Source organism: Pseudophryne corroboree, chromosome 2 (genome assembly GCF_028390025.1).
Source record: "Pseudophryne corroboree isolate aPseCor3 chromosome 2, aPseCor3.hap2, whole genome shotgun sequence".
In the NCBI taxonomy this organism is placed as follows: domain Eukaryota; kingdom Metazoa; phylum Chordata; class Amphibia; order Anura; family Myobatrachidae; genus Pseudophryne; species Pseudophryne corroboree.
The window spans coordinates 513060250-513084785 of NC_086445.1; the positions used below are offsets into that span (position 1 = coordinate 513060250).

General features: G+C 47.2%; 1 protein-coding gene across 3 annotated transcripts in view; it reads right to left on the bottom strand.

The window, feature by feature from the left end:
* Nucleotides 1-24327, bottom strand: part of TRIT1 (tRNA isopentenyltransferase 1) — a 58247-nt gene extending 33920 nt beyond the window's left edge. Inside the window, exon 1 of one of the 3 annotated variants that reach the window (XM_063954081.1) lies at nt 24099-24327. In XM_063954081.1, coding sequence (XP_063810151.1) covers nt 24099-24233 — 135 coding nt within the window. In that variant the 5' untranslated portion in view covers nt 24234-24327. Of the gene's footprint in view, nt 1-24056 lie in introns of all 3 variants that reach the window. The other 2 variants (XM_063954083.1, XM_063954082.1) reach the window with 2 other exon arrangements.
* Between the last annotated feature and the right edge of the window lie 209 nt (nt 24328-24536).

Consider the following 24536-nt stretch of genomic DNA (forward strand, 5'->3'; position numbering starts at 1 on the left):
TTTTAGCAGGTCTCTGACCATGTTCTGGATGTCCTGGGCTCTCTCTATTGGGAGGAAGACCTTCATTTGTTACGTATCCAGTATCATAGCTAGGAACCGCAGTCGAGTTGTCGGAATCAACTGCGACTTCGATAGATTTAAAATCCAACCGTGTTGCTGGAGCACTCTCAGAGAGAGCGCCACACTGCTCAGCAATTTCTCCCTTGATCTCGCTTTTATCAGGAGATCGTCCAAGTATGGGATAATTGTGACTCCATGCTTGCGCAGGACCACCATCATTTCCGCCATTTTCTTGGTGAAAATCCTCGGGGCCGTGGAAAGTCCAAACGGCAACGTCTGAAATTGGTAATGACAATCCTGTACAGCGAATCTCAGGTATTCCTGATGGGGGGCATATATGGGGACATGAAGGTACGCATCCTTTATGTCCAGAGACACCATAAACTCCCCCTCATCCATGTTGGCTATTATTGCTCTGAGTGATTCCATTTTGAATTTGAATCTTTTTATGTACAGGTTTAGGGATTTCAGATTCAAAATAGGTCTGACCGAACCGTCCGGTTTCGGGACCACAAATAGGGTTGAGTAGTAACCTCTTCCCTGCTGGTGCAGGGGAACCTTGATTATCACTTGCTGTATACACAGCGTTTGAATTGCAGATAACACTACATCCCTTTCCGATGTGGAAGCTGGTAGGGCCGATTTGAAAAATCGGCGCGGGGGCACCTCCTCGAATTCCAGTTTGTACCCCTGGGAAACTATTTCTTACACCCAGGGATTCAGGTATGATCTGACCCAGGTCTGACTGAAAAGTCGAAGACGTGCCCCGCACCGCACCCTCAGGGGAGCCCCAGCGTCATGCTGTGGGTTTTGGAGCAGCCGGGGAGGACTTTTGGTCCTGGGCACCTGCCGAAGCAGGTGCTCTTTTGCCTCTGCCCTTACCTCTGGCGAGGAAAGAGGATCCCCGACCTCTTCTGGACTTGTGCGACCGAAAGGACTGCATCTGATAGGGTGTTACTTTCTTTTGCTGTATGTTTTTTGGAATCCGCATCACCCGTCCATTGGCGAGTCCATAAGGATCTTCTCGCCGAGATAGACATGGCATTGGCCCTAGAAGCTAGCAGTCCAATGTCCCTTTGAGCATCCCTCATAAATAAGACTGCGTCTTTAATATGGACTAGAGTTAAGAATATAGTATCCTTATCCATATTATCAAATTGATCTGTCAGCTCATCTGTCCAAGCTGCAATTGCGCTACACACCCATGCTGACGCAATTGTCGGTCTTAGCACAGCACCCGTATGAGAATAAATACACTTTAAGGTAGTTTCTTGCCTGCGATCTGCAGGGTCCTTAAGGGCCGCTGTGTCAGGAGACGGTAGCGCCACTTTCTTGGACAAGCGCGTCAGGGCCTTGTCCACAGTGGGGGGTGATTCCCAAATCTCCCTGTCCTGCTTAGGGAAGGGGTATGCCATATAAATTCTTTTGGGGATCTGCGGTCTCTTTTCCGGAGTCTCCCAAGCTTTTCCAAAGAAATCATTTAATTCATGAGATGTGGGAAAATTAATATTATTATTATTATTATCCTTTATTTATATGGCGCCACAAGGGTTCCGCAGCGCCCAATTACAGAGTACATAAACAAATAATCAAACAGGAAAACAGCAACTAATGGGCCCTACACACTGGCCGATATTTTGAAAGATATGAACGATCTCGTTCATAAATGAACGAGATCTCGTTCATATCTTTCAGTGTGGAGACTTAAGCGATGAACGATGCGCGTCCCCGCGCTCGTTCATCGCTGGTCTCCTGTCGGCTGTGCATGCAGGCCAATATGGACGATCTCGTCCATATTTGCCTGCACGTCTATGGAGCCGGGTGACGGGGGGAGTGAAGAAGCTTCACTCCCCCCGTCACTGCCCCCCCCGCCGCCGGGTCGCTCGTCGGCCGTATCGGCCGTCGGGCACCTCGGCCAGTGAGTAGGGCCCATTACAGTTGACGACAATATAGGACAAGTACAGGGTAAATAAACATAGCTACATCAGCAGATGACACTGGAATAAGTATCAGGTGGCAGAAGACTGCTGGATTTGGTGCAGCTGAAGATTATTAAAGTAAGAAAAGGGTAAGCACATGAGGGAAGAGGGCCCTGCTCGTGAGAGCTTACAGTCTGTTTCTTTTCCTTAAACATGTGTACCCTTGTGTCGGGGACCGAGGGTTCATCCTCAATATGCAACACATCCCTTATTGCCACAATCATACACTGAATGGTTTTAGTCACCCTAGGGTGCAATTTTACTTCATCATAGTCGACACTGGAATCAGAATCCGTGTCGGTAGTAGTGTCTTGTGTTAAGGGACACTTTTGAGACCCCGACGGGCCCTGTGAGTTGGTCCAATCCGAGGATTGACCCCCTGATGTCCCCCTTAATTCAGCCTTATCAAGCCTTTTATGTAAAGATGCCACACTTGCATTCAACATATGCCACATGTCCATCCATTCCGGAGTCGGCACAACCGACGGGAACACCACTCATTTGCTCCACCTCCTCCTTGGAGAAGCCTTCCGCTTCAGACATGTCGACACCACGTACCGACACCCCACACACACAGGGATTAACCTACAAGGGGACAAAACCCCAACCAGGCCCTTAGGAGAGACAGAGAGAGAGTATGCCAGCACACACCCAGCGCTTAATAACACTGTGGAAAAATATGACCAGATAGCGCTTTTTAATATAATAATATTCCAATTCCCACTCACTGCGTCGCCAATGTGCCCCCCTCCTCTTTTTTCCAGCCTGTGAAGTTCAGCAGGGGAGAGACCAGGGAGCCAGCGTTCAGCATGCAGCCTCTGTGGAGAAAATGGCGCTGGTTAGTGCTGAGGATCAAGCCCCGCCCACCCGACGGCGGGCTTCGGTCCCAGTGCTTATTTTGGGATTCTTGGAATTACTGCCTCCGCAGCCTAATCCATGTTAACATGCCCAGAAGTGAGGAATATTGCTGCCCAGGGCGCCCCCCCCAGCGCTCTGCACCCTTCAGTGCTGCTCTGTGTGTGTGTATAGTGGGAGCAATGGCGCGCAGCTTACCGCTGCGCGCCTTACCTCATGAAGATCTGATGTCTTCTGCCGCCTGATGTCTTCTGCCTTCTCATACTCACCCGGCTTCTATCTTCGGCATCTGTGAGGAGGACGGCGGCGCGGCTCCGGGACGAACCCCAGATGAGACCTGTGTTCCGACACCCTCTGGAGCTAATGGTGTCCAGTAGCCTAGAAACAGAGCCCAACCGTAAAGCCAGCCCTGCTTCTCTCTCCTCAGTCCCACGATGCAGGGAGCCTGTTGCCAACAGGACTCCCTGAAAATAAAAAACCTAACAAAATTCTTTTAAAACAAAAAACTCTGGAGAGCTCTCTGCAGTGTACCCTTTCTCCTCTGGGCACAGAATCTACCTAACTGAGGTCTGGAGGAGGGGCATAGAGGGAGGAGCCAGTGCACACCCATAGTCAAAGTTCTTTTTAGGTGCCCTATCTCCTGCGGAGCCCGTCTACACCCCATGGTCCTTACGGAGTCCCCAGCATCCTCTAGGACGTAAGAGAAATTTGATTTTCCAGCTGTAGCTGTGGAGACTAGGTCCGAGAGACCTTCCTCAAACAATACCTAACCCTTGTAAGGTAAAACCTCCATATGCCTTTTTGAGTTGGCATCACCTGTCCATTGCCGTGTCCATTGGACTCTTCTGGCAGAAATCGACATAGCGTTTATTCTAGAACCCAGTAGACTAATGTCTCTTTGAGCATCTCTCATATATAGGACAACATCTCCTATATGCCTCAGGGTCAATAAAATAGTATCCTTATCTAGGGTATCCATCCCCTCAGATAAGGTATCCGTCCATGCCGCTACAGCACTACACACCCAGGCCGACGCAATTGCCGGTCTGAGTAAGGTACCTGAATGTGTATAAATGGACTTCAGGGTAATCTCCTTTTTGCGGTCAGCAGAATCTTTGAGGGTAGCCGAATCCTGGGACGGGAGGGCTACCTTCTTGGATAAGCGTGTTAATGCTTTGTCCACCCTAGGGGAGGATTCCCATCGTAACCTATCCGTTGACGGGAAAGGATACGCCATAAGAATCCTTTTGGAAATCTGCAGTCTTTTATCTGGAGATTCCCAAGCTTTTTCACATAACTCGTTCAGCTCGTGTGAGGGGGGAAAGGTTACCTCAGGCTTCTTTCCCTTGTACATATGTACCCTCTTGTCAGGGACAGGGGGTTCCTCTGTGATGTGCAAAACATCTTTTATTGCCATAATCATATATTGAATGGATTTTGCCAATTTTGGCTGTAACTTTGCATCATCGTAATCGACACTGGAGTCAGAATCCGTGTCGGTATCTGTGTCAACAATCTGGGATAGTGGGCGCTTATGAGACCCTGACGGTCCCTGCAACATAGGATCAGGCATGGGTTGAGACCCTGATTGTCCCAAAGCTTCAGCTTTTGTGCAATGAGTTTACACTAGCATTTAAAACATTCCACATATCCATCCAGTCAGGTGTTGGCGCTGTCGGCGGAGACACCACATTAATTTGCTCCCGCTCCTCTCTAACATAGCCTTCTTCCTCAGACATGTCGACACACACGTACCGACACACCACACACACAGGGAATGCTCTTTCTGAAGACAGTTCCCCCACAAGGCCCTTTGGAGAGACAGAGAGAGAGTATGCCAGCACACACCCCAGCGCTATATAACGCAGGAATAACACAGTAACTTAATGTTTTTACCCAGTAGCGCTGCTGTATGTAATTTGCGCCGAATTATGTGCCCCCCCTCTCTTTTCAACCCTCTTGTCTACCGTGGTACAAGCAGGGGAGAGTCCGGGGAGCTTCCTCTCAGCAGTGCTGTGGAGAAAAAATGGCGCTGGTGAGTGCTGAGGGAGAAGCCCCGCCCCCTCGGCGGCGGGCTTCTGACCCGTTAAAAATCTGTAAAATTGGTGGGGGCTCATACATATATACAGTGCCCAGCTGTATATATATGTTATATTTTTGCCAAAAAGAGGTTTATATTGCTGCCCAGGGCGCCGCCCCCCCCCCTTCCCCTGCACCCTTACAGTGACCGGAGTATGTGAGGTGTATGGGAGCAATGGCGCACAGCTGCAGTGCTGTGCGTTACCTCAGTGAAGATCATGAAGTCTTCTGCCGCCTCTGAAGTCTTCTTTTCTTCTTATACTCACCCGGCTTCTATCTTCCGGCTCTGCGAGGGGGACGGCGGTGCGGCTCTGGGACGGACGGCGAGGGTGAGATCCTGCGTTCCAATCCCTCTGGAGCTAATGGTGTCCAGTAGCCTAAGAAGCAGGACCTTGCAACTCAGAGAGTAGGGCTGCTTCTCTCCCCTCAGTCCCTCGATGCAGGGAGTCTGTTGCCAGCAGTGCTCCCTGAAAATAAAAAACCTAACAAAATACTTTCTGTCAGAAAGCTCAGGAGAGCTCCTGAAAAGCACCCAGTCTCCACTGGGCATAGTATCAAACTGAGGTCTGGAGGAGGGGCATAGAGGGAGGAGCCAGTGCACACCCAGAACTAAAGTCTTTCTTAAAGTGCCCATGTCTCCTGCGGAGCCCGTCTATCCCCATGATCCTTACGGAGTCCCCAGCATCCTCTAGGACGTTAGAGAAACAGTAGTTATTCTCATTTCTAATTTTTTTTCAATATGTATGTTATGAGAGAGAGCACCACCATTAGAGGATGAGCCTACTAACCAAACTAATAAGCAGGTGTTCAGCTTTAAAGGTGGAGGGGTACACTGCACTGTAAAGAATGGTACATCGCAACCACCCATGTCGCTTCTTTGTTTTTTCCTTGCACCCCATAGAGGTGTACTGAAAAGTGAGTGATGTTCAGCTACTGTGATAGGTGGCACATAACATATAGCTCATCCTTCCCACCTCTCCATCAACAAAGAAGTCTCAGAAAACCGCTCTGTATACAGCACACAAGAACACTTCATTGTAGATTGGGAAACAGAAAGGAATGGCGCCATGGAACATTTGTGGGAGATGAATTTAGTCAGTCACAAAAAATAATAATACAAAAACAGCACTATGACAGACTCAGCACTAATAAGGATGGAACAACTGCTCACATCACTCAATCCAAAACCCACAAACTAATAAACTTAAGGTGGGTACACACTAGTAGATATATCTGCAGATCAATTGATCTGCAGATATATCTATGGACGGATCGGGCAGTATGTTGAGCATACACATTGCCCGATCCGTCGGGGACTGACGTCATGAACTGGGCGGGCGTGTACACACGCCCACCCAATTCACCTGTCAATCACCGCCGGCCGCCGCAGCATGTGTACGCCGTACACACACAGCAACGCGCCAATATATCGGTAGATATATTGGCCGTCGGCTGTGCTACGCCGCCGACGCGATACGTCTGTGAACGACGGAGTTCACAGACATATCGGTCGTACACACTGGCCGACGGTCCCGCGATATATCGGCCGCTCAAGAGAACGGCCGATATATTGACCATTGTGTACGGGCCTTTAGACATCCATTCTTGAAGGCTTGGGGATGTGAATCTATGAACACTGTCCAGGTAGCAGCTGTCTTCAATGTAGTCAAAATTGCTTCAGCACTGGGACAGGTCAAACTTACTTGACAAATGGGGTGATTTCATTTCCTCAAAGCCTGAGGATATGCAGGTTCAAATTTACGCCTTTTGGACACCCCTAAACATTCTAAACAATAATACCACCTTAACTTTATGAGTCTTGGTTACACTATACTGTTATTCAATTACTTGACTTAATAGTCATAGATATTGATAGTTTGAGAAGTACAACTGATCTATAACAGGTATCGGCCAAGATGTGTAAGATGAGGCTACCTAAACCCCCCCCCCTTTTTCTCTTTTCCTTTTCTTATTCTTTTCGTTTACCCTACCTCCTCCTTATACAACTGTATTACTATTCTATTCTTTTGATGTTTTGTTTTGTTTTGTATATACTATTGACTGTATGTTGTTGTAGATACGGACATATTTTCAACATAATGCTCGGAATGATGTCTAATTTTATTGGCATGTATTTTTTACATTATTGTTGCTGGTTTCTTTTATAAGCCATTCTGTATGTTATGCTCTGTACTGCTTTGGTCAATAATTTTGATATATATTTGAAAACGCAATAAACATATTTACCAATAAAATTGCTTCAGTGCGGATGGCACATTTAAGTGAATGCACTACCAGCTTTGACTGAGATTTCATAGCTAGAATAAGAACTTTGAAGTCCATAACTTTACAAAAACTTTCTACTAAAGGTCCAGAAGAAAGTAGTTCCAGTCCTTGGGGGTAATTCCAAGTTGATCGCAGCAGGAATTCTGTTAGCAACTGGGCAAAACCATGTGCACTGCAGGGGAGGCAGATATAACATGTGCAGAGAGAGTTAGATTTGGGTGTGGTGTGTTCAATCTGCAATCTAATTTGCAGTGTAAAAATAAAGCAGCCAGTATTTACCCTGCACAGAAATAAAATAACCCACCCAAATCTAACTCTCTCTGCAAATGTTATATCTGCCACACCTGCAGTGCACATGGTTTTGCCCAACTGCTAAAAAATTTCCTGCTGCGATCAACTTGGAATTATCCCCCTTAGGAGGTTAGCACGTTGGTGGAAATAATCTCAGATGTTTTATTAAGAAAATAAAAATTGTATATTTACGGAAATAAAAATGAATAGCAGCTAAACAGTTTATCAATGTAAATCACCAATGTAAAAAAAAATGTTGTCTGGGATATTATGGCCTTGATCCTAATTTGGTGAGTTGCCATTGCAATGACGTGGAAACGGGCAACCCGATCTCTCCCCACACTTACACGCAACCCTGTCCAGCTACCAACAAAACTCAGCAAGCTAAGAGTTACGGTAAGTGCGGCATATAGTCACATTTACTTGCGCCTCAAGCCATTTCACTGCTCATTGGTCAAGCCCTATGAGAGAAAGTGGAAACAATATGAATGCCAAATAACCAGCATAAGAAACAAGCTGATCACCAGCTGGGGCCTGTTCTCAATCACCCCATGCTACAGTATGGAGGCCCGAGGCAAGTCTGTGCAGGTACCTCTTCTAATGATAAACAACCCAGCACCACCCCTTACTGTTATGGAGTTCTCCTCAGCTGCCCAAGGACCAATAAAAGAGGTGGCGACTGAATTTACAGGTAACAAATCCAATAATTTCTCTTCTCCACCACAAGTACAGTGACAAAGAAAGGAGTACTTCTTTTTAGAACACTACAATGGTCTAAGATCTACCATAGCATATTCTCTTCTTTATATGCTATAAAACTCAGTCTTTCCAGTAAGAACCTACGGTTTAGCAGCCTGTCTGAATAATATTAGACTGAAAAGTAATACTGCTCTAAGACTTTTGATTATTCATTTTTTTTTAATCCCCTACTGTTCATACACAGTATATGTCCACTCATTCACTTCAGAGATGCCTCAGCCATTGCTATGCCTATTCTCATGTCTTCAGGTTTCATCTAATCGTTTTTAAATCAGCCATTGGTCTACAGAATAGAGGTCGTAGTCTTTCCGTTCTCCTATCTTTGTGTCTTGAAAATGTGGCCGTCACTGAGGTGCCAGCAATGAAGTACGGATGGCCATAGACCATTGATGATTCAAAATCATTGATGGTCTATGGCCGATGCTGAGTACTTTATCCATTGATGAGGGAGAACCAGATGGTTTCCTGCCATCGATGGTAAAGACCAGATCGTTTTTTCCCCTCTACATTGTGCCGGGGCACGGAGCATAGATCCACCAGTAAAGCCCCTCCGTCAGTCACTTATTGGATGTCAGCCCTCTCCATAGTAAAGAAGGGCTGACCATCACTGTGTGAAACTATTGATGGTTCCCTTGCAGATGGTTTTTATACCATCGATGTTAGCCATCAATGATGACCATAACAACTCACCGATGACCATCCCTACAACGCAGGCAGATGAGTCTCCCAGGGCAGCCCAGCATTTCTAGCAGGCACCCCCCCCCCTCCCCTCCCCCTCCACACGAGTGATAAAAACAGGGTTGGGCTGTGAGGCCATGCCCCTTTTCATGAGATCATGCCCCTTCCAATGAAGTCACGCTCCCTTTTCACGACAGGGGGCTACTTAGCGATTCCTGTGAAATCTTCTGCTAAAGACAAACTACCACTGCAGACCACAATCCCCATTATCATCAATGTGGACTGCAGTCTGACTTCTATGTGCTTTTTGGAGTTTGGCCCCAGTGGTTTAAGCTAGGTACACACTAGCAGATTTTTTTTGGTCTGCCCAACAATCAGATGATTTTTTTAGGAATTTGCAGTGGATCCATTCTCTTAAAACCCTTACCCCAAATGGTCTTAAAACTGATTTCGAATTGTCTTGTTTTTTAAGGTAAATGTCTTTTATGAATTACATTTTTATGTAAAGTTTATTAGGTATTTTAGTGTTTCTTATATACCAAAAATGTTTACAGTTTTATGTATTCTTAAATTGGTTTATATGATATATTTAGAATATTGATGCTGCTCTTTTCTTTTTGAGGGGATTTTTTAATGAACATTTTGGGACTACCACAAATTGGGATATAAATCAGAGGGCCCTCTGGATATGCTCCATTGAGTGGATCTCATCATCCCCTACGAATAATAAAAAGATTGCGACCCATAAATATAGGGTGGAACGCATTTATGAACAGCCTTCCGGCTTTGTAAAGCAGATATGGAACGCAGTACGAACTACTTCCGTATTGGGGTACTTCCACATATGTACAAAGACTGTGGAACGCATACCGGAACGCAAAAACTTCCGGTTCCGGTTATGGCTATTATGGAACGCAGCAGGAAGACACCTCAGTATATATGTGAGGATTGTGGAACGCATACCGGAACGCAAAGACTTCCGGTTCCGGTCACAGCGGCGCGAGATTTGATTACAGATTGTGAACATTTGTGATTGTTTTTAGGGTATAAAAAGGGACACATTAGAGTTTACCACACATGCTTCTGACGAAGGATCAAGGAGGATCCGAAACACGTTAAGCACTGTGTGGTTTGAAGTCCAGGACGGTCATATTGTGGAGATCTCCGGTGGTTGACACTTTCACCCGGTTGTGTCATTTCCCTCAATTCCATCGTGGGAACCCTGGAAATAATAAGATTTTACTTATTTCTCGGAGTCCGTAGTGGATGCTGGGGTTCCTGAAAGGACCATGGGGAATAGCGGCTCCGCAGGAGACAGGGCACAAAAAGCAAAGCTTTTCCAGATCAGGTGGTGTGCACTGGCTCCTCCCCCTATGACCCTCCTCCAGACTCCAGTTAGGTACTGTGCCCGGACGAGCGTACACAATAAGGGAGGATTTTGAATCCCGGGTAAGACTCATACCAGCCACACCAATCACACCGTACAACTTGTGATCTAAACCCAGTTAACAGTATGATAACAGCGGAGCCTCTGAAAGATGGCTTCCTTCAACAATAACCCGAATTAGTTAACAATAACTATGTACAATTATTGCAGATAATCCGCACTTGGGATGGGCGCCCAGCATCCACTACGGACTCCGAGAAATAGATTTATCGGTAAGTAAAATCTTATTTTCTCTATCGTCCTAGTGGATGCTGGGGTTCCTGAAAGGACCATGGGGATTATACCAAAGCTCCCAAACGGGCGGGAGAGTGCGGATGACTCTGCAGCACCGAATGAGAGAACTCCAGGTCCTCCTTAGCCAGAGTATCAAATTTGTAAAATTTTACAAACGTGTTCTCCCCTGACCACGTAGCTGCTCGGCAAAGTTGTAATGCCGAGACCCCTCGGGCAGCCGCCCAAGATGAGCCCACCTTCCTTGTGGAGTGGGCCTTTACAGATTTAGGCTGTGGCAGGCCTGCCACAGAATGTGCAAGTTGGATTGTGCTACAGATCCAACGAGCAATCGTCTGCTTAGACGCAGGAGCACCCATCTTGTTGGGTGCATACAATATAAACAACGAGTCAGATTTTCTGACTCCAGCTGTCCTTGCAATATATATTTTTAATGCTCTGACAACGTCCAGTAACTTAGAGTCCTCCAAGTCACTTGTAGCCGCAGGCACTACAATAGGCTGGTTCAGATGAAATGCTGACACCACCTTAGGGAGAAAATGCGGACGAGTCCGCAGTTCTGCCCTGTCCGAATGGAAAATCAGATATGGGCTTTTGTAAGATAAAGCTGCCAGTTCTGACACTCTCCTGGCCGAAGCCAGGGCTAGAAGCATGGTCACTTTCCATGTGAGATATTTCAAATCCACCTTCTTTAGTGGTTCAAACCAATGAGATTTTAGAAAGTCCAAAACCACATTGAGATCCCACGGTGCCACTGGAGGCACCACAGGAGGCTGTATATGTAGCACTCCCTTAACAAAGGTCTGGACTTCAGGGACTGAAGCCAATTCTTTTTTAAAGAAAATCGACAGGGCCGAAATTTGAACCTTAATAGATCCCAATTTGAGACCCATAGACAATCCTGATTGCAGGAAATGTAGGAATCGACCCAGTTGAAATTCCTCCGTCGGAGCACTCCGATCTTCGCACCACGCAACATATTTTCGCCAAATTCGGTGATAATGTTGCACGGTTACTTCCTTCCTTGCTTTAATCAAAGTAGGAATGACTTCTTCCGGCATGCCTTTTTCCTTTAGGATCCGGCGTTCAACCGCCATGCCGTCAAACGCAGCCGCGGTAAGTCTTGAAACAGACAGGGACCCTGCTGAAGCAAGTCCCTCCTTAGAGGTAGAGGCCACGGATCTTCCGTGATCATCTCTTGAAGTTCCGGGTACCAAGTCCTTCTTGGCCAATCCGGAACCACTAGTATCGTCCTTACGCCTCTTTGCCGTATAATTCTCAATACTTTTGGTATGAGAGGCAGAGGAGGAAACACATACACCGACTGGTACACCCAAGGCGTTACCAGCGCGTCCACAGCTATTGCCTGCGGATCTCTTGACCTGGCGCAATACCTGTCCAGTTTTTTGTTGAGGCGAGACGCCATCATGTCCACCATTGGTCTTTCCCAACGGGTTACCAGCAAGTGGAAGACTTCTGGATGAAGTCCCCACTCTCCCGGGTGAAGATCGTGTCTGCTGAGGAAGTCTGCTTCCCAGTTGTCCACTCCCGGGATGAACACTGCTGACAGTGCTATCACATGATTCTCTGCCCAGCGAAGAATCCTTGCAGCTTCTGCCATTGCACTCCTGCTTCTTGTGCCGCCCTGTCTGTTCACATGGGCGACTGCCGTGATGTTGTCCGACTGGATCAACACCGGTTTTCCCTGAAGCAGAGGTTCTGCCTGGCTTAGAGCATTGTATATTGCTCTTAGTTCCAGAATGTTTATGTGAAGAGACGTTTCCAGGCTCGTCCATACTCCCTGGAAGTTTCTTCCTTGTGTGACTGCTCCCCAGCCTCTCAGGCTGGCGTCCGTGGTCACCAGGATCCAATCCTGTATGCCGAATCTGCGGCCCTCCAATAGATGAGCACTCTGCAACCACCACAGAAGAGACACCCTTGTCCTTGGAGACAGGGTTATCCGCAGGTGCATCTGAAGATGCGACCCTGACCATTTGTCCAACAGATCCCTTTGGAAAATTCTTGCGTGGAATCTGCCGAATGGAATGGATTCGTAAGAAGCCACCATTTTTCCCAGGACTCTTGTGCATTGATGTACAGACACCTTTCCTGGTTTTAGGAGGTTCCTGACAAGCTCGGATAACTCCTTGGCTTTTTCCTCCGGGAGAAAAACCTTTTTCTGAACCGTGTCCAGAATCATCCCTAGGAACAGCAGACGAGTTGTCGGCATTAACTGGGATTTTGGAATATTCAGAATCCACCCGTGCTGTTTTAGCACTTCTTGCGACAGTGCTAATCCCATCTCTAGCTGTTCTCTGGACCTTGCCCTTATTAGGAGATCGTCCAAGTATGGGATAATTAATATGCCTTTTCTTCGAAGAAGAATCATCATCTCGGCCATTACCTTTGTAAAGACCCGAGGTGCCGTGGACAATCCGAACGGCAGCGTCTGAAACTGATAGTGACAGTTTTGTACAACGAACCTGAGGTACCCCTGGTGTGAGGGGTAAATTGGAACGTGGAGATACGCATCCTTGATGTCCAAGGATACCATAAAGTCCCCCTCTTCCAGGTTCGCTATCACTGCTCTGAGTGACTCCATCTTGAACTTGAACTTCTTTATGTACAGGTTCAAGGACTTCAGATTTAGAATAGGCCTTACCGAGCCATCCGGCTTCGGTACCACAAAAAGAGTGGAATAATACCCCTTCCCTTGTTGTAGAAGAGGTACCTTGACTATCACCTGCTGAGAGTACAGCTTGTGAATGGCTTCCAAAACCGTCTCCCTTTCGGAGGGGGACGTTGGTAAAGCAGACTTCAGGAAACGGCGAGGTGGATCTGTCTCTAATTCCAACCTGTACCCCTGAGATATTATCTGCAGGATCCAGGGATCTACCTGCGAGTGAGCCCACTGCGCGCTGTAATTTTTTAGACGACCACCCACCGTCCCCGAGTCCGCTTGAGAAGCCCCAGCGTCATGCTGAGGCTTTTGTAGAAGCCGGGGAAGGCTTCTGTTCCTGGGAAGGAGCTGCCTGTTGCTGTCTCTTCCCTCGACCTCTGCCTCGTGGCAGATATGAATAGCCCTTTGCTCTCTTATTTTTAAAGGAACGAAAGGGCTGCGGTTGAAAAGTCGGTGCCTTTTTCTGTTGGGGAGTGACTTGAGGTAGAAAGGTGGATTTCCCGGCTGTAGCCGTGGCCACCAAATCTGATAGACCGACTCCAAATAACTCCTCCCCTTTATACGGCAAAACTTCCATATGTCGTTTTGAATCCGCATCGCCTGTCCACTGTCGCGTCCATAAAGCTCTTCTGGCCGAAATGGACATAGCACTTACCCGTGATGCCAGTGTGCAGATATCCCTCTGTGCATCACGCATATAAAGAAATGCATCCTTTATTTGTTCTAACGACAGTAAAATATTGTCCCTGTCCAGGGTATCAATATTTTCAATCAGGGACTCTGACCAAACTACCCCAGCACTGCACATCCAGGCAGTCGCTATAGCTGGTCGTAGTATAACACCTGCATGTGTGTATATACTTTTTTGGATATTTTCCATCCTCCTATCTGATGGATCTTTAAGTGCGGCCGTCTCAGGAGAGGGTAACGCCACTTGTTTAGATAAGCGTGTTAGCGCCTTGTCCACCCTAGGAGGTGTTTCCCAGCGCTCCCTAACCTCTGGCGGGAAAGGGTATAATGCCAATAATTTCTTTGAAATTATCAGCTTTTTATCAGGGGCAACCCACGCTTCATTACACACGTCATTTAATTCTTCTGATTCAGGAAAAACTATAGGTAGTTTTTTCACACCCCACATAATACCCTGTTTAGTGGTACCTGTAGTATCAGCTAAATGTAACGCCTCCTTCATTGCCAAAATCATATAACGTGTGGCCCTACTGGAAAATACGGTTGATTCGTCACCGTCACCACTGGAGTCAGTGCCTGTGTCTGGGTCTGTGTCGACCGACTGAGGCAAAGGGCGTTTCACAGCCCCTGACGGTGTTTGAGTCGCCTGGACAGGCACTAATTGATTGTCCGGCCGTCTCATGTCGTCAAACGACTGCTTTAGCGTGTTGACACTATCCCGTAGTTCCATAAATAAAGGCATCCATTCTGGTGTCGACTCCCTAGGGGGTGACATCCTCATATTTGGCAATTGCTCCGCCTCCACACCAATATCGTCCTCATACATGTCGACACACACGTACCGACACACAGCAGACACACAGGGAATGCTCCTAACGAAGACAGGACCCACTAGCCCTTTGGGGAGACAGAGGGAGAGTTTGCCAGCACACACCAAAAGCGCTATATATAACAGGGATAGCCTTATAATAAGTGCTCCCTTATAGCTGCTTTATATATATCAAAATATCGCCATAAATTTGCCCCCCCTCTCTGTTTTACCCTGTTTCTGTAGTGCAGTGCAGAGGAGAGACCTGGGAGCCGTCCTGACCAGCGGAGCTGTGAGAGGAAATGGCGCCGTGTGCTGAGGAGATAGGCCCCGCCCCTTTTCCGGCGGGCTCGTCTCCCACTATTTAGTGAATCCAGGCAGGGGTTAAATATCTCCATATAGCCTCTGGGGGCTATATGTGAGGTATTTTTAGCCTTTATATAGGTTACATTTGCCTCCCAGGGCGCCCCCCCCCAGCGCCCTGCACCCTCAGTGACTGCGTGTGAAGTGTGCTGAGAGGAAAATGGCGCACAGCTGCAGTGCTGTGCGCTACCTTTAGAAGACTGCAGGAGTCTTCAGCCGCCGATTCTGGACCTCTTCTGACTTCAGCATCTGCAAGGGGGCCGGCGGTGCGGCTCCGGTGACCATCCAGGCTGTACCTGTGATCGTCCCTCTGGAGCTGATGTCCAGTAGCCAAGAAGCCAATCCATCATGCACGCAGGTGAGTTCACTTCTTCTCCCCTCAGTCCCTCGTTGCAGTGATCCTGTTGCCAGCAGGACTCACTGTAAAATAAAAAACCTAAGCTAAACTTTTTCTAAGCAGCTCTTTAGGAGAGCCACCTAGATTGCACCCTTCTCGGCCGGGCACAAAAATCTAACTGGAGTCTGGAGGAGGGTCATAGGGGGAGGAGCCAGTGCACACCACCTGATCTGGAAAAGCTTTACTTTTTGTGCCCTGTCTCCTGCGGAGCCGCTATTCCCCATGGTCCTTTCAGGAACCCCAGCATCCACTAGGACGATAGAGAAACTCCCTTCAGACCTGAGAGGACTCAGTATGGAGTGATGTATTATATGATTCCTTTCATTTTTTTATATTGTGAGTGCGGTGTTGTATTACAAATCCTTTTTTATATAAAGGGTATTGCACCATTATTTTCTCTCTGTGCATCCACTATATATGACTCTATGTGAGTTTTATAAGAACAGTGGGCACAGATTCTTATTTCTTCAGGTTTGTGTGTAAACCAGGAAAAGTATCCTCAAACTGATTATCTGGATCCTGAAATTGCCGGGTGATGAAATGGTGATATGCCTATACACACTGTTTTATTGTGAGTGTAATGGTCTAGCAATAAAAATTTTTTTTTATTTTATTACGGTATTGCACAATTATCTGTCTTCTGTGTATCCACTACACCTTGCCTCAAACTAAGTTTTGATGCAAAGTGGGCACAGTCTTTCTTGTTTTATTAGATTCCATTTCTGAATAGAGGTAAAAAAAGAACATCAAACCATTCATTGTATGGATCATTTCCCCTAAATGGAAGCAGATTGACATTGAGGACAAACCTGAAAGGGTGATTATTTATTCCTTTATATATGGTTCAAATTTAGCGCCACTGTATTTAGTTTCATCTTTTTTTCACAGATTGTATTTGGAGGTTACTGTTTGAGAGACCTCTGTAAAATAAGAATTTACTTACCGATAATTCTATTTCTCGGAGTCCGTAGTGGATGCTGGGGTTCCTGAAAGGACCATGGGGAATAGCGGCTCCGCAGGAGACAGGGCACAAAAGTAAAGCTTTACGATCAGGTGGTGTGTACTGGCTCCTCCCCCTATGACCCTCCTCCAAGCCTCAGTTAGGATACTGTGCCCGGACGAGCGTACACAATAAGGAAGGATTTATGAATCCCGGGTAAGACTCATACCAGCCACACCAATCACACCGTACAACCTGTGATCTAAACCCAGTTAACAGTATGATAACAGCGGAGCCTCTGAAAAGATGGCTCACAACAATAATAACCCGATTTTTGTAACTATGTACAAGTAATGCAGATAATCCGCACTTGGGATGGGCGCCCAGCATCCACTACGGACTCCGAGAAATAGAATTATCGGTAAGTAAATTCTTATTTTCTCTATCGTCCTAGTGGATGCTGGGGTTCCTGAAAGGACCATGGGGATTATACCAAAGCTCCCAAACGGGCGGGAGAGTGCGGATGACTCTGCAGCACCGAATGAGAGAACTCCAGGTCCTCCTTAGCCAGGGTATCAAATTTGTAGGATTTTACAAACGTGTTTGCCCCTGACTAAATAGCCGCTCGGCAAAGTTGTAAAGCCGAGACCCCTCGGGCAGCCGCCCAAGATGAGCCCACCTTCCTTGTGGAATGGGCATTTACATATTTTGGCTGTGGCAGGCCTGCCACAGAATGTGCAAGCTGAATTGTATTACACATCCAACTAGCAATAGTCTGCTTAGAAGCAAGAGCACCCAGTTTGTTGGGTGCATACAGGATAACAGCAAGTCAGTTTTCCTGACTCCAGCCGTCCTGGAACCTATATTTTCAGGGCCCTGACAACATCTAGCAACTTGGAGTCCTCCAAGTCCCTAGTAGGTGCAAGGCACCACAATAAGCTGCTTCAGGTGAAACACTGACACCACCTTAGGGAGAGAACTGGGGACGAGTCCGCAGCTCTGCCCTGTCCAAATGGACAACCAGATATGGGCTTTTTTGAGAAAAAAACCACCAATTTGACACTCGCCTGGTCCAGGCCAGGGCCAAGAGCATGATCACTTTTCATGTGAGATGCTTCAAATCCACAGATTTGACTGGTTTTAAACCAATGTGATTTGAGGAATCCCAGAACTACGTTGAGATCCCACAGTGCCACTGGAGGCACAAAAGGGGGTTGTATATGCAATACTCCCTTGACAAACTTCTGGACTTCAGGAACTGAAGCCAATTCTTTCTGGAAGAAAATCGACAGGGCCGAAATTTGAACCTTAATGGACCCCAATTTGAGGCCCATAGACACTCCTGTTTGCAGGAAATGCAGGAATCGACCGAGTTGAAATTTCTTCGTGGGGCCTTTCTGGCCTCGCACCACGCAACATATTTTTTTTCACATGTGGTGATAATGTTGTGCGGTCACTTCCTTTCTGGCTTTGACCAGGGTAGGAATGACCTCTTCCGGAATGCCTTTTTCCCTTAGGATCCGGCGTTCCACCGCCATGCCGTCAAACGCAGCTGCGGTAAGTCTTGGAACAGACATGGTACTTGCTGAAACAAGTCCCTTCTTAGCGGCAGAGGCCATAAGTCCTCTGTGAGCATCTCTTGAAGTTCCGGGTACCAAGTCCTTCTTGGCCAATCCGGAGCCATGAGTATAGTTCTTACTCCTCTACGTCTTATAATTCTCAGTACCTTAGGTATGATAAGCAGAGGATGGAACACATACACCGACTGGTACACCCACGGTGTTACCAGAACGTCCACAGCTATTGCCTGAGGGTCTCTTAACCTGGCGCAATACCTGTCCCGTTTTTTGTTCAGACAGGACGCCATCATGTCCACCTTTGGTATTTCCCAACGGTTTACAATCATGTGGAAAACTTCCCGATGAAGTTTCCACTCTGCCGGGTGGAGGTCGTGCCTGCTGAGGAAGTCTGCTTCCCAGTTTCCATTCCCGGAATGAAACACTGCTGACAGTGCTATCACATGATTTTCCGCCCAGCGAAAAGTCCTTGCAGTTTTTGCCATTGCCCTCCTGCTTCTTGTGCCGCCCTGTCTATTTACGTGGGCGATTGCCGTGATGTTTTTCCCACTGGATCAATACCGGCTGACCTTGAAGCAGAGGTCTTGCTAAGCTTAGAGCATTATAAATTTAGCCTTAGCTCCAGTATATTTATGTGGAGAAAAGTCTCCAGACTTGATCACACTCCCTGGAAATTTTTTTTTTTTTTTTTTTTTTTTCCTTGTGTGACTGCTCCCCAGCCTCTCGGGCTGGCCTCCGTGGTCACCAGCATCCAATCCTGAATGCCGAATCTGCGGCCCTCTAGAAGATGAGCACTCTGTAACCACCACAGGAGAGACACCCTTGTCCTTGGATATAGGGTTATCCGCTGATGCATCTGAAGATGCGATCCGGACCATTTGTCCAGCAGATCCCACTGAAAAGTTCTTGCGTGAAATCTGCCGAATGGAATTGCTTCGTAGGAAGTCACCATTTTTACCAGGACCCTTGTGCAATGATGCACTGATTTTAGGAGGTTCCTGACTAGCTCGGATAACTCCCTGGCTTTCTCTTCCGGGAGAAACACCTTTTTCTGGACTGTGTCCAGAATCATCCCTAAGCACAGGAGACTTGTCGTCGGGATCAGCTGCGATTTTGGAATATTTAGAATCCACCCGTGCTGTTGTAGCAGTATCCGAGATAGTGCTACTCCGACCTCCAACTGTTCCCTGGACTTTGCCCTTATCAGGAGATCGTCCAAGTAAGGGATAATTAAGACGCCTTTTCTTCGAAGAAGAATCATCATTTCGGCCATTACCTTGGTAAAGACCCGGGGTGCCGTGGACAATCCAAACGGCAGCGTCTGAAACTGATAGTGACAGTTCTGTACCACGAACCTGAGGAACCCTTAGTGAGAAGGGCAAATTTGGGACATGGAGGTAAGCATCCCTGATGTCTCGGGACACCATATAGTCCCCTTCTTCCTGGTTCGTTATCACTGCTCTGAGTGACTCCATCTTGATTTGAACCTTTGTAAGTGTTCAAATTTTTTTAGATTTAGAATAGGTCTCACCTAGCCTTCTGGCTTCAGTACCACAATATAGTGTGGAATAATACCCCTTTTCTTGTTGTAGGAGGGGTAATTTAATTATCACCTGCTGGGAATACAGCTTGTGAATTGTTTCCCATACTGCCTCCTTGTCGGAGGGAGACCTTGGTAAAGCAGACTTCAGGAGCCTGCGAAGGGGAAACGTTGCTGCAGTCTTCTTCCCTTTCCTCTATCCCTGGGCAGATATGACTCTTATAGGGACGAAAGGACTGAGGCTGAAAAGACGGTGTCTTTTTCTGCAGAGATGTGACTTAGGGTAAAAACGGTGGATTTTCCAGCAGTTGCCGTGGCCACCAGGTCCGATGGACCGACCCCAAATAACTCCTCTTCCTTTATACGGCAATACACCTTTGTGCCGTTTGGAATCTGCATCACCTGACCACTGTCGTGTCCATAAACATCTTCTGGCAGATATGGACATCGCACTTACTCTTGATGCCAGAGTGCAAATATCCCTCTGTGCATCTCGCATATATAGAAAATGCATCCTTTAAATGCTCTATAGTCAATAAAATACTGTCCCTGTCAAGGGTATCAATATTTTTAGTCAGGGAATCCGACCAAGCCATCCCAGCTCTGCACATCCAGGCTGAGGCGATCGCTGGTCGCAGTATAACACCAGTATGTGTGTATATACTTTTTATGATATTTTCCAGCCTCCTGTCAGCTGGCTCTTTGAGGACGGCCCTATCTATAGACGGTACCGCCACTTGTTTTGATAAGCGTGTGAGCGCCTTATCCACCCTAAGGGGTGTTTCCCAACGCGCCCTAACTTCTGGCGGGAAAGGGTATACCGCCCATAATTTTCTATCGGGGGGAACCCACGCATCATCACACACTTCATTTAAATTTATCTGATTCAGGAAAAACTACGGTAGTTTTTTCACATCCCACATAATACCCTCTTTTGTGGTACTTGTAGTATCAGAAATATGTAACACCTCCTTCATTGCCCTTAACGTGTGGCCCTAATAAGGAATACGTTTGTTTATTCACCGTCGACACTGGATTCAGTGTCCGTGTCTGTGTCGACCGACTAAAGTAAACGGGCGTTTTAAAAACCCCTGACGGTGTTTTTGAGACGTCTGGACCGGTACTAATTGTTTGTCGGCCGTCTCATGTCGTCAACCGACCTTGCAGCGTGTTGACATTATCACGTAATTCCCTAAATAAGCCATCCATTCCGGTGTCGACTCCCTAGAGAGTGACATCACCATTACAGGCAATTGCTCCGCCTCCTCACCAACATCGTCCTCATACATGTCGACACACACGTACCGACACACAGCACACACACAGGGAATGCTCTGATAGAGGACAGGACCCACTAGCCCTTTGGAGAGACAGAGGGAGAGTTTGCCAGCACACACCAAAAACGCTATAATTATATAGGGACAACCTTATATAAGTGTTTTCCCTTATAGCATCTTTTTTATATATTTCTAACGCCAAATTAGTGCCCCCCCTCTCTGTTTTAACCCTGTTTCTGTAGTGCAGTGCAGGGGAGAGCCTGGGAGCCTTCCCTCCAGCCTTTCTGTGAGGAAAAATGGCGCTGTGTGCTGAGGAGATAGGCCCCGCCCCTTTTTCGGCGGCCTCGTCTCCCGCTCTTTAACGGATTCTGGCAGGGGTTAAATATCTCCATATAGCCCCCGGAGGCTATATGTGAGGTATTTTTAGCCAAAATAGGTTTTCATTTGCCTCCCAGGGCGCCCCCCTCCCAGCGCCCTGCACCCTCAGTGACTGCCGTGTGAAGTGTGCTGAGAGGAAATGGCGCACAGCTGCAGTGCTGTGCGCTACCTTAAGAAGACTGAGGAGTCTTCTGCCGCCGATTCTGGACCTCTTCTCGTTTCAGCATCTGCAAGGGGGCCGGCGGCGAGGCTCCGGTGACCATCCAGGCTGTACCTGTGATCGTCCCTCTGGAGCTAATGTCCAGTAGCCAAAGAAGCCAATCCATCCTGCACGCAGGTGAGTTCACTTCTTCTCCCCTAAGTCCCTCGTTGCAGTGATCCTGTTGCCAGCAGGACTCACTGTAAAATAAAAAAACCTAAGCTAAACTTTTTCTAAGCAGCTCTTTAGGAGAGCCACCTAGATTGCACCCTTCTCGGCCGGGCACAAAAATCTAACTGAGGCTTGGAGGAGGGTCATAGGGGGAGGAGCCAGTACACACCACCTGATCGTAAAGCTTTACTTTTGTGCCCTGTCTCCTGCGGAGCCGCTATTCCCCATGGTCCTTTCAGGAACCCCAGCATCCACTAGGACGATAGAGAAACAATAATACGGGCTGCTCTATTTGTTGATTGCGCACTATTTATATGTTCACTTTGTGTTAAATAGGAATTTGTAAGCGCTAATATCTGAGCTACACACTTAAAAGATTTTTTTTTTTTTCAGTTACTAATTTTCTGTTACGTTACAATGCATTTGCATTGGTCCGCCCACAAGGAGGATGATGTAGTGAGTGGAAAACATAGGAAATATGGGAAGATTATTGAGAATGCACACACACTGCTCAATATCTGGAGATTGTGGCAGATATTTTTGGTCTGGGCCGATTGAACGGAAAATCGATCGTTCGGGTGTGTGTGCAAGATTTTCCCGAATTATCGTTGAAACGCCGTCACGATTGTTCGTACACACTATACAATGAATCAGGCCGATGTCCCAATTATTGCCCAAACGGCCCAATAGCTGTATAGTGTGTACCTAGCTTTACACCATTCTCGGATGGCATAAACCTCTTTATGCTGGGATGGTATCAGGATCCCAGCGCTTCGGAAGGTGGCGGTCAGAATACCGACAGGAGCATTCCGATGCGTCCGACACCTACTAGGTAAGTATGCGATCCCCAATGCCTAAATCCTCCCCAGTGGTGCCTAAACATAACCCCACCCGCCTGCAGCCTAAACCTAACCCTGCCTCTCCCTGCAGCCTAACCATAACCCTCCACGGTAGTGCATAAACCTAATGCCCCCACACCCGCTGCCTAACCCTCCCCCCATCCCCCTCTGGGCTGACACTAAGCAGCCCCACATACTAAAGGGGGGTACTCACGGAGCGATATTCTAAGCAATCTGACTAGATTGCTTAGAATTTAAGCAGGATCGCTCCGTGTGTACCCCATACCGCGAAAGCGATGCGCAGCCCCGCACATCGCTATCGCTGCTGCTAGATTGGCCTGCCGTGCAGGCCAATCTAGCGGGTCGCTCATTTCACCCGCTGGGTGAAATGAGCGGCCCCCCGTCTCCCCCCGCACGCTCAGCACAGATCGCGCTGTGCTGAGCGGCGGGAGAGATGTGTGCTGAGCGAACCGCTCAGCACACATCTCTCCCCGAATCGGCCCGTGGGTACTGGGCTTTACGTTTGGGATCCTGAAGTTCAGGATTCCAGCACCAGCATTGCAATCCATGTCAGCATCCCCAAGTCAGTATTCCGAGCAGTGTAAGGATTCTGGTGTCAGTATTCCGAATGCCAGGATCCTGATTAGATTCCTTTTATACCTATGGAGGCATATTCTAAAGAAAGGGCTCTTACAATCCCTCTCCAGCAACCTCTGGAAACGGACACTCTGCATATGTGCAGTGTCCGTTTCCCAGGAGCAGTCGTTCAAAAATGTGAAACACTTCCATAATACCCCTGGGATGTAACTAGCTGTAACAGCAGTTATTGCTACTGCTGTCCTTGCAAGTTACATTTAGTATACAATCTGGATAATCAGGTAAAAATTATCTCCGCTGTGATGTATACAGGAAAAAAATGTGCCACTTCCGCGATTCTGTGTACATAGGCGCCTTAGCCTGTATGCACTACTTAACTCGGGTCAAGGACTGAAGTGAATTATTAAACATTCTTTGTAAAGGGTTTAGTAATGACTTTGTGCAATATCAATAATAGTAAATTGGTCTAGAAAAGTAAAGAAATCCTAAAAATCTGTAAAATGAAAAAAAGCTATTTGCCAGACATCCCTAATACCAGTAGCAGTCTTTAAACATTTTTTCTTAGAAGTCTTTTTTTTTTGCAATGCTGACCACTGCATGCATAATATGCACTTTGGATGCAGGGTTCAATGAATATAATTATCTGGACTTTACAAATTAATCTTTACGAAAGAGCATTTCCTCATTTTTTCAATGTACATTCTGCATTAGATGACCCCGAGCAGCAGTTGTCATGGATAGGAACAAGTGGATAATAGAGAGTCAGTAAGGTGGTTATATATTGGTATTAGTGTAGGGAGTTTTATTTCACTAGGAAAAAGGTCGGCAGAGACAATGTTAAATCCGTGTATGCAGTACATTAACCATTTCTAGCCTGTACAGTAGTAAACTTGATAACTTCCTGATTATAGCTGTAAGAATGCAAGAGAACATACTAATGTTTAGCAAGCACATCATTCCTTCCCTGTCCTTTTCACCTGCATGGAGTCTGCACTGATGATTTCCCCTCCAAGAGTCTGGCCCAGCTGCAGAGCTAATTTTGATTTGCCAGTTCCAGTTGCCCCTAGAATAACCACGAGAGGCAGGCAGCGTTTCACACTGTGCGCCGCCATCTTCCCTGCGTCACTGCTGCAGCTGCCGGGTGACTGACCTGACTGGGAGCATGGGGAGGCGGCTCTATGGCTGACAGACCGGCCCCTGGCAACCAGTCATTTCCTAGCAACGGAGCCGCTGACAAAAGATATTAGGAAGCAAAACAACAACATGTGGCGATAGGCGACATAATTGTTCCTGTCCCTGCAGAACATGTGTGCCAGCTCAGTGTAGACAGATTTCTGGGCTTGTATTTCTCACGTTACTTCAGTCATATAGAAACAGTGATCCTGTGCTGCACCTCTTATCCCGTGTAACGTTAT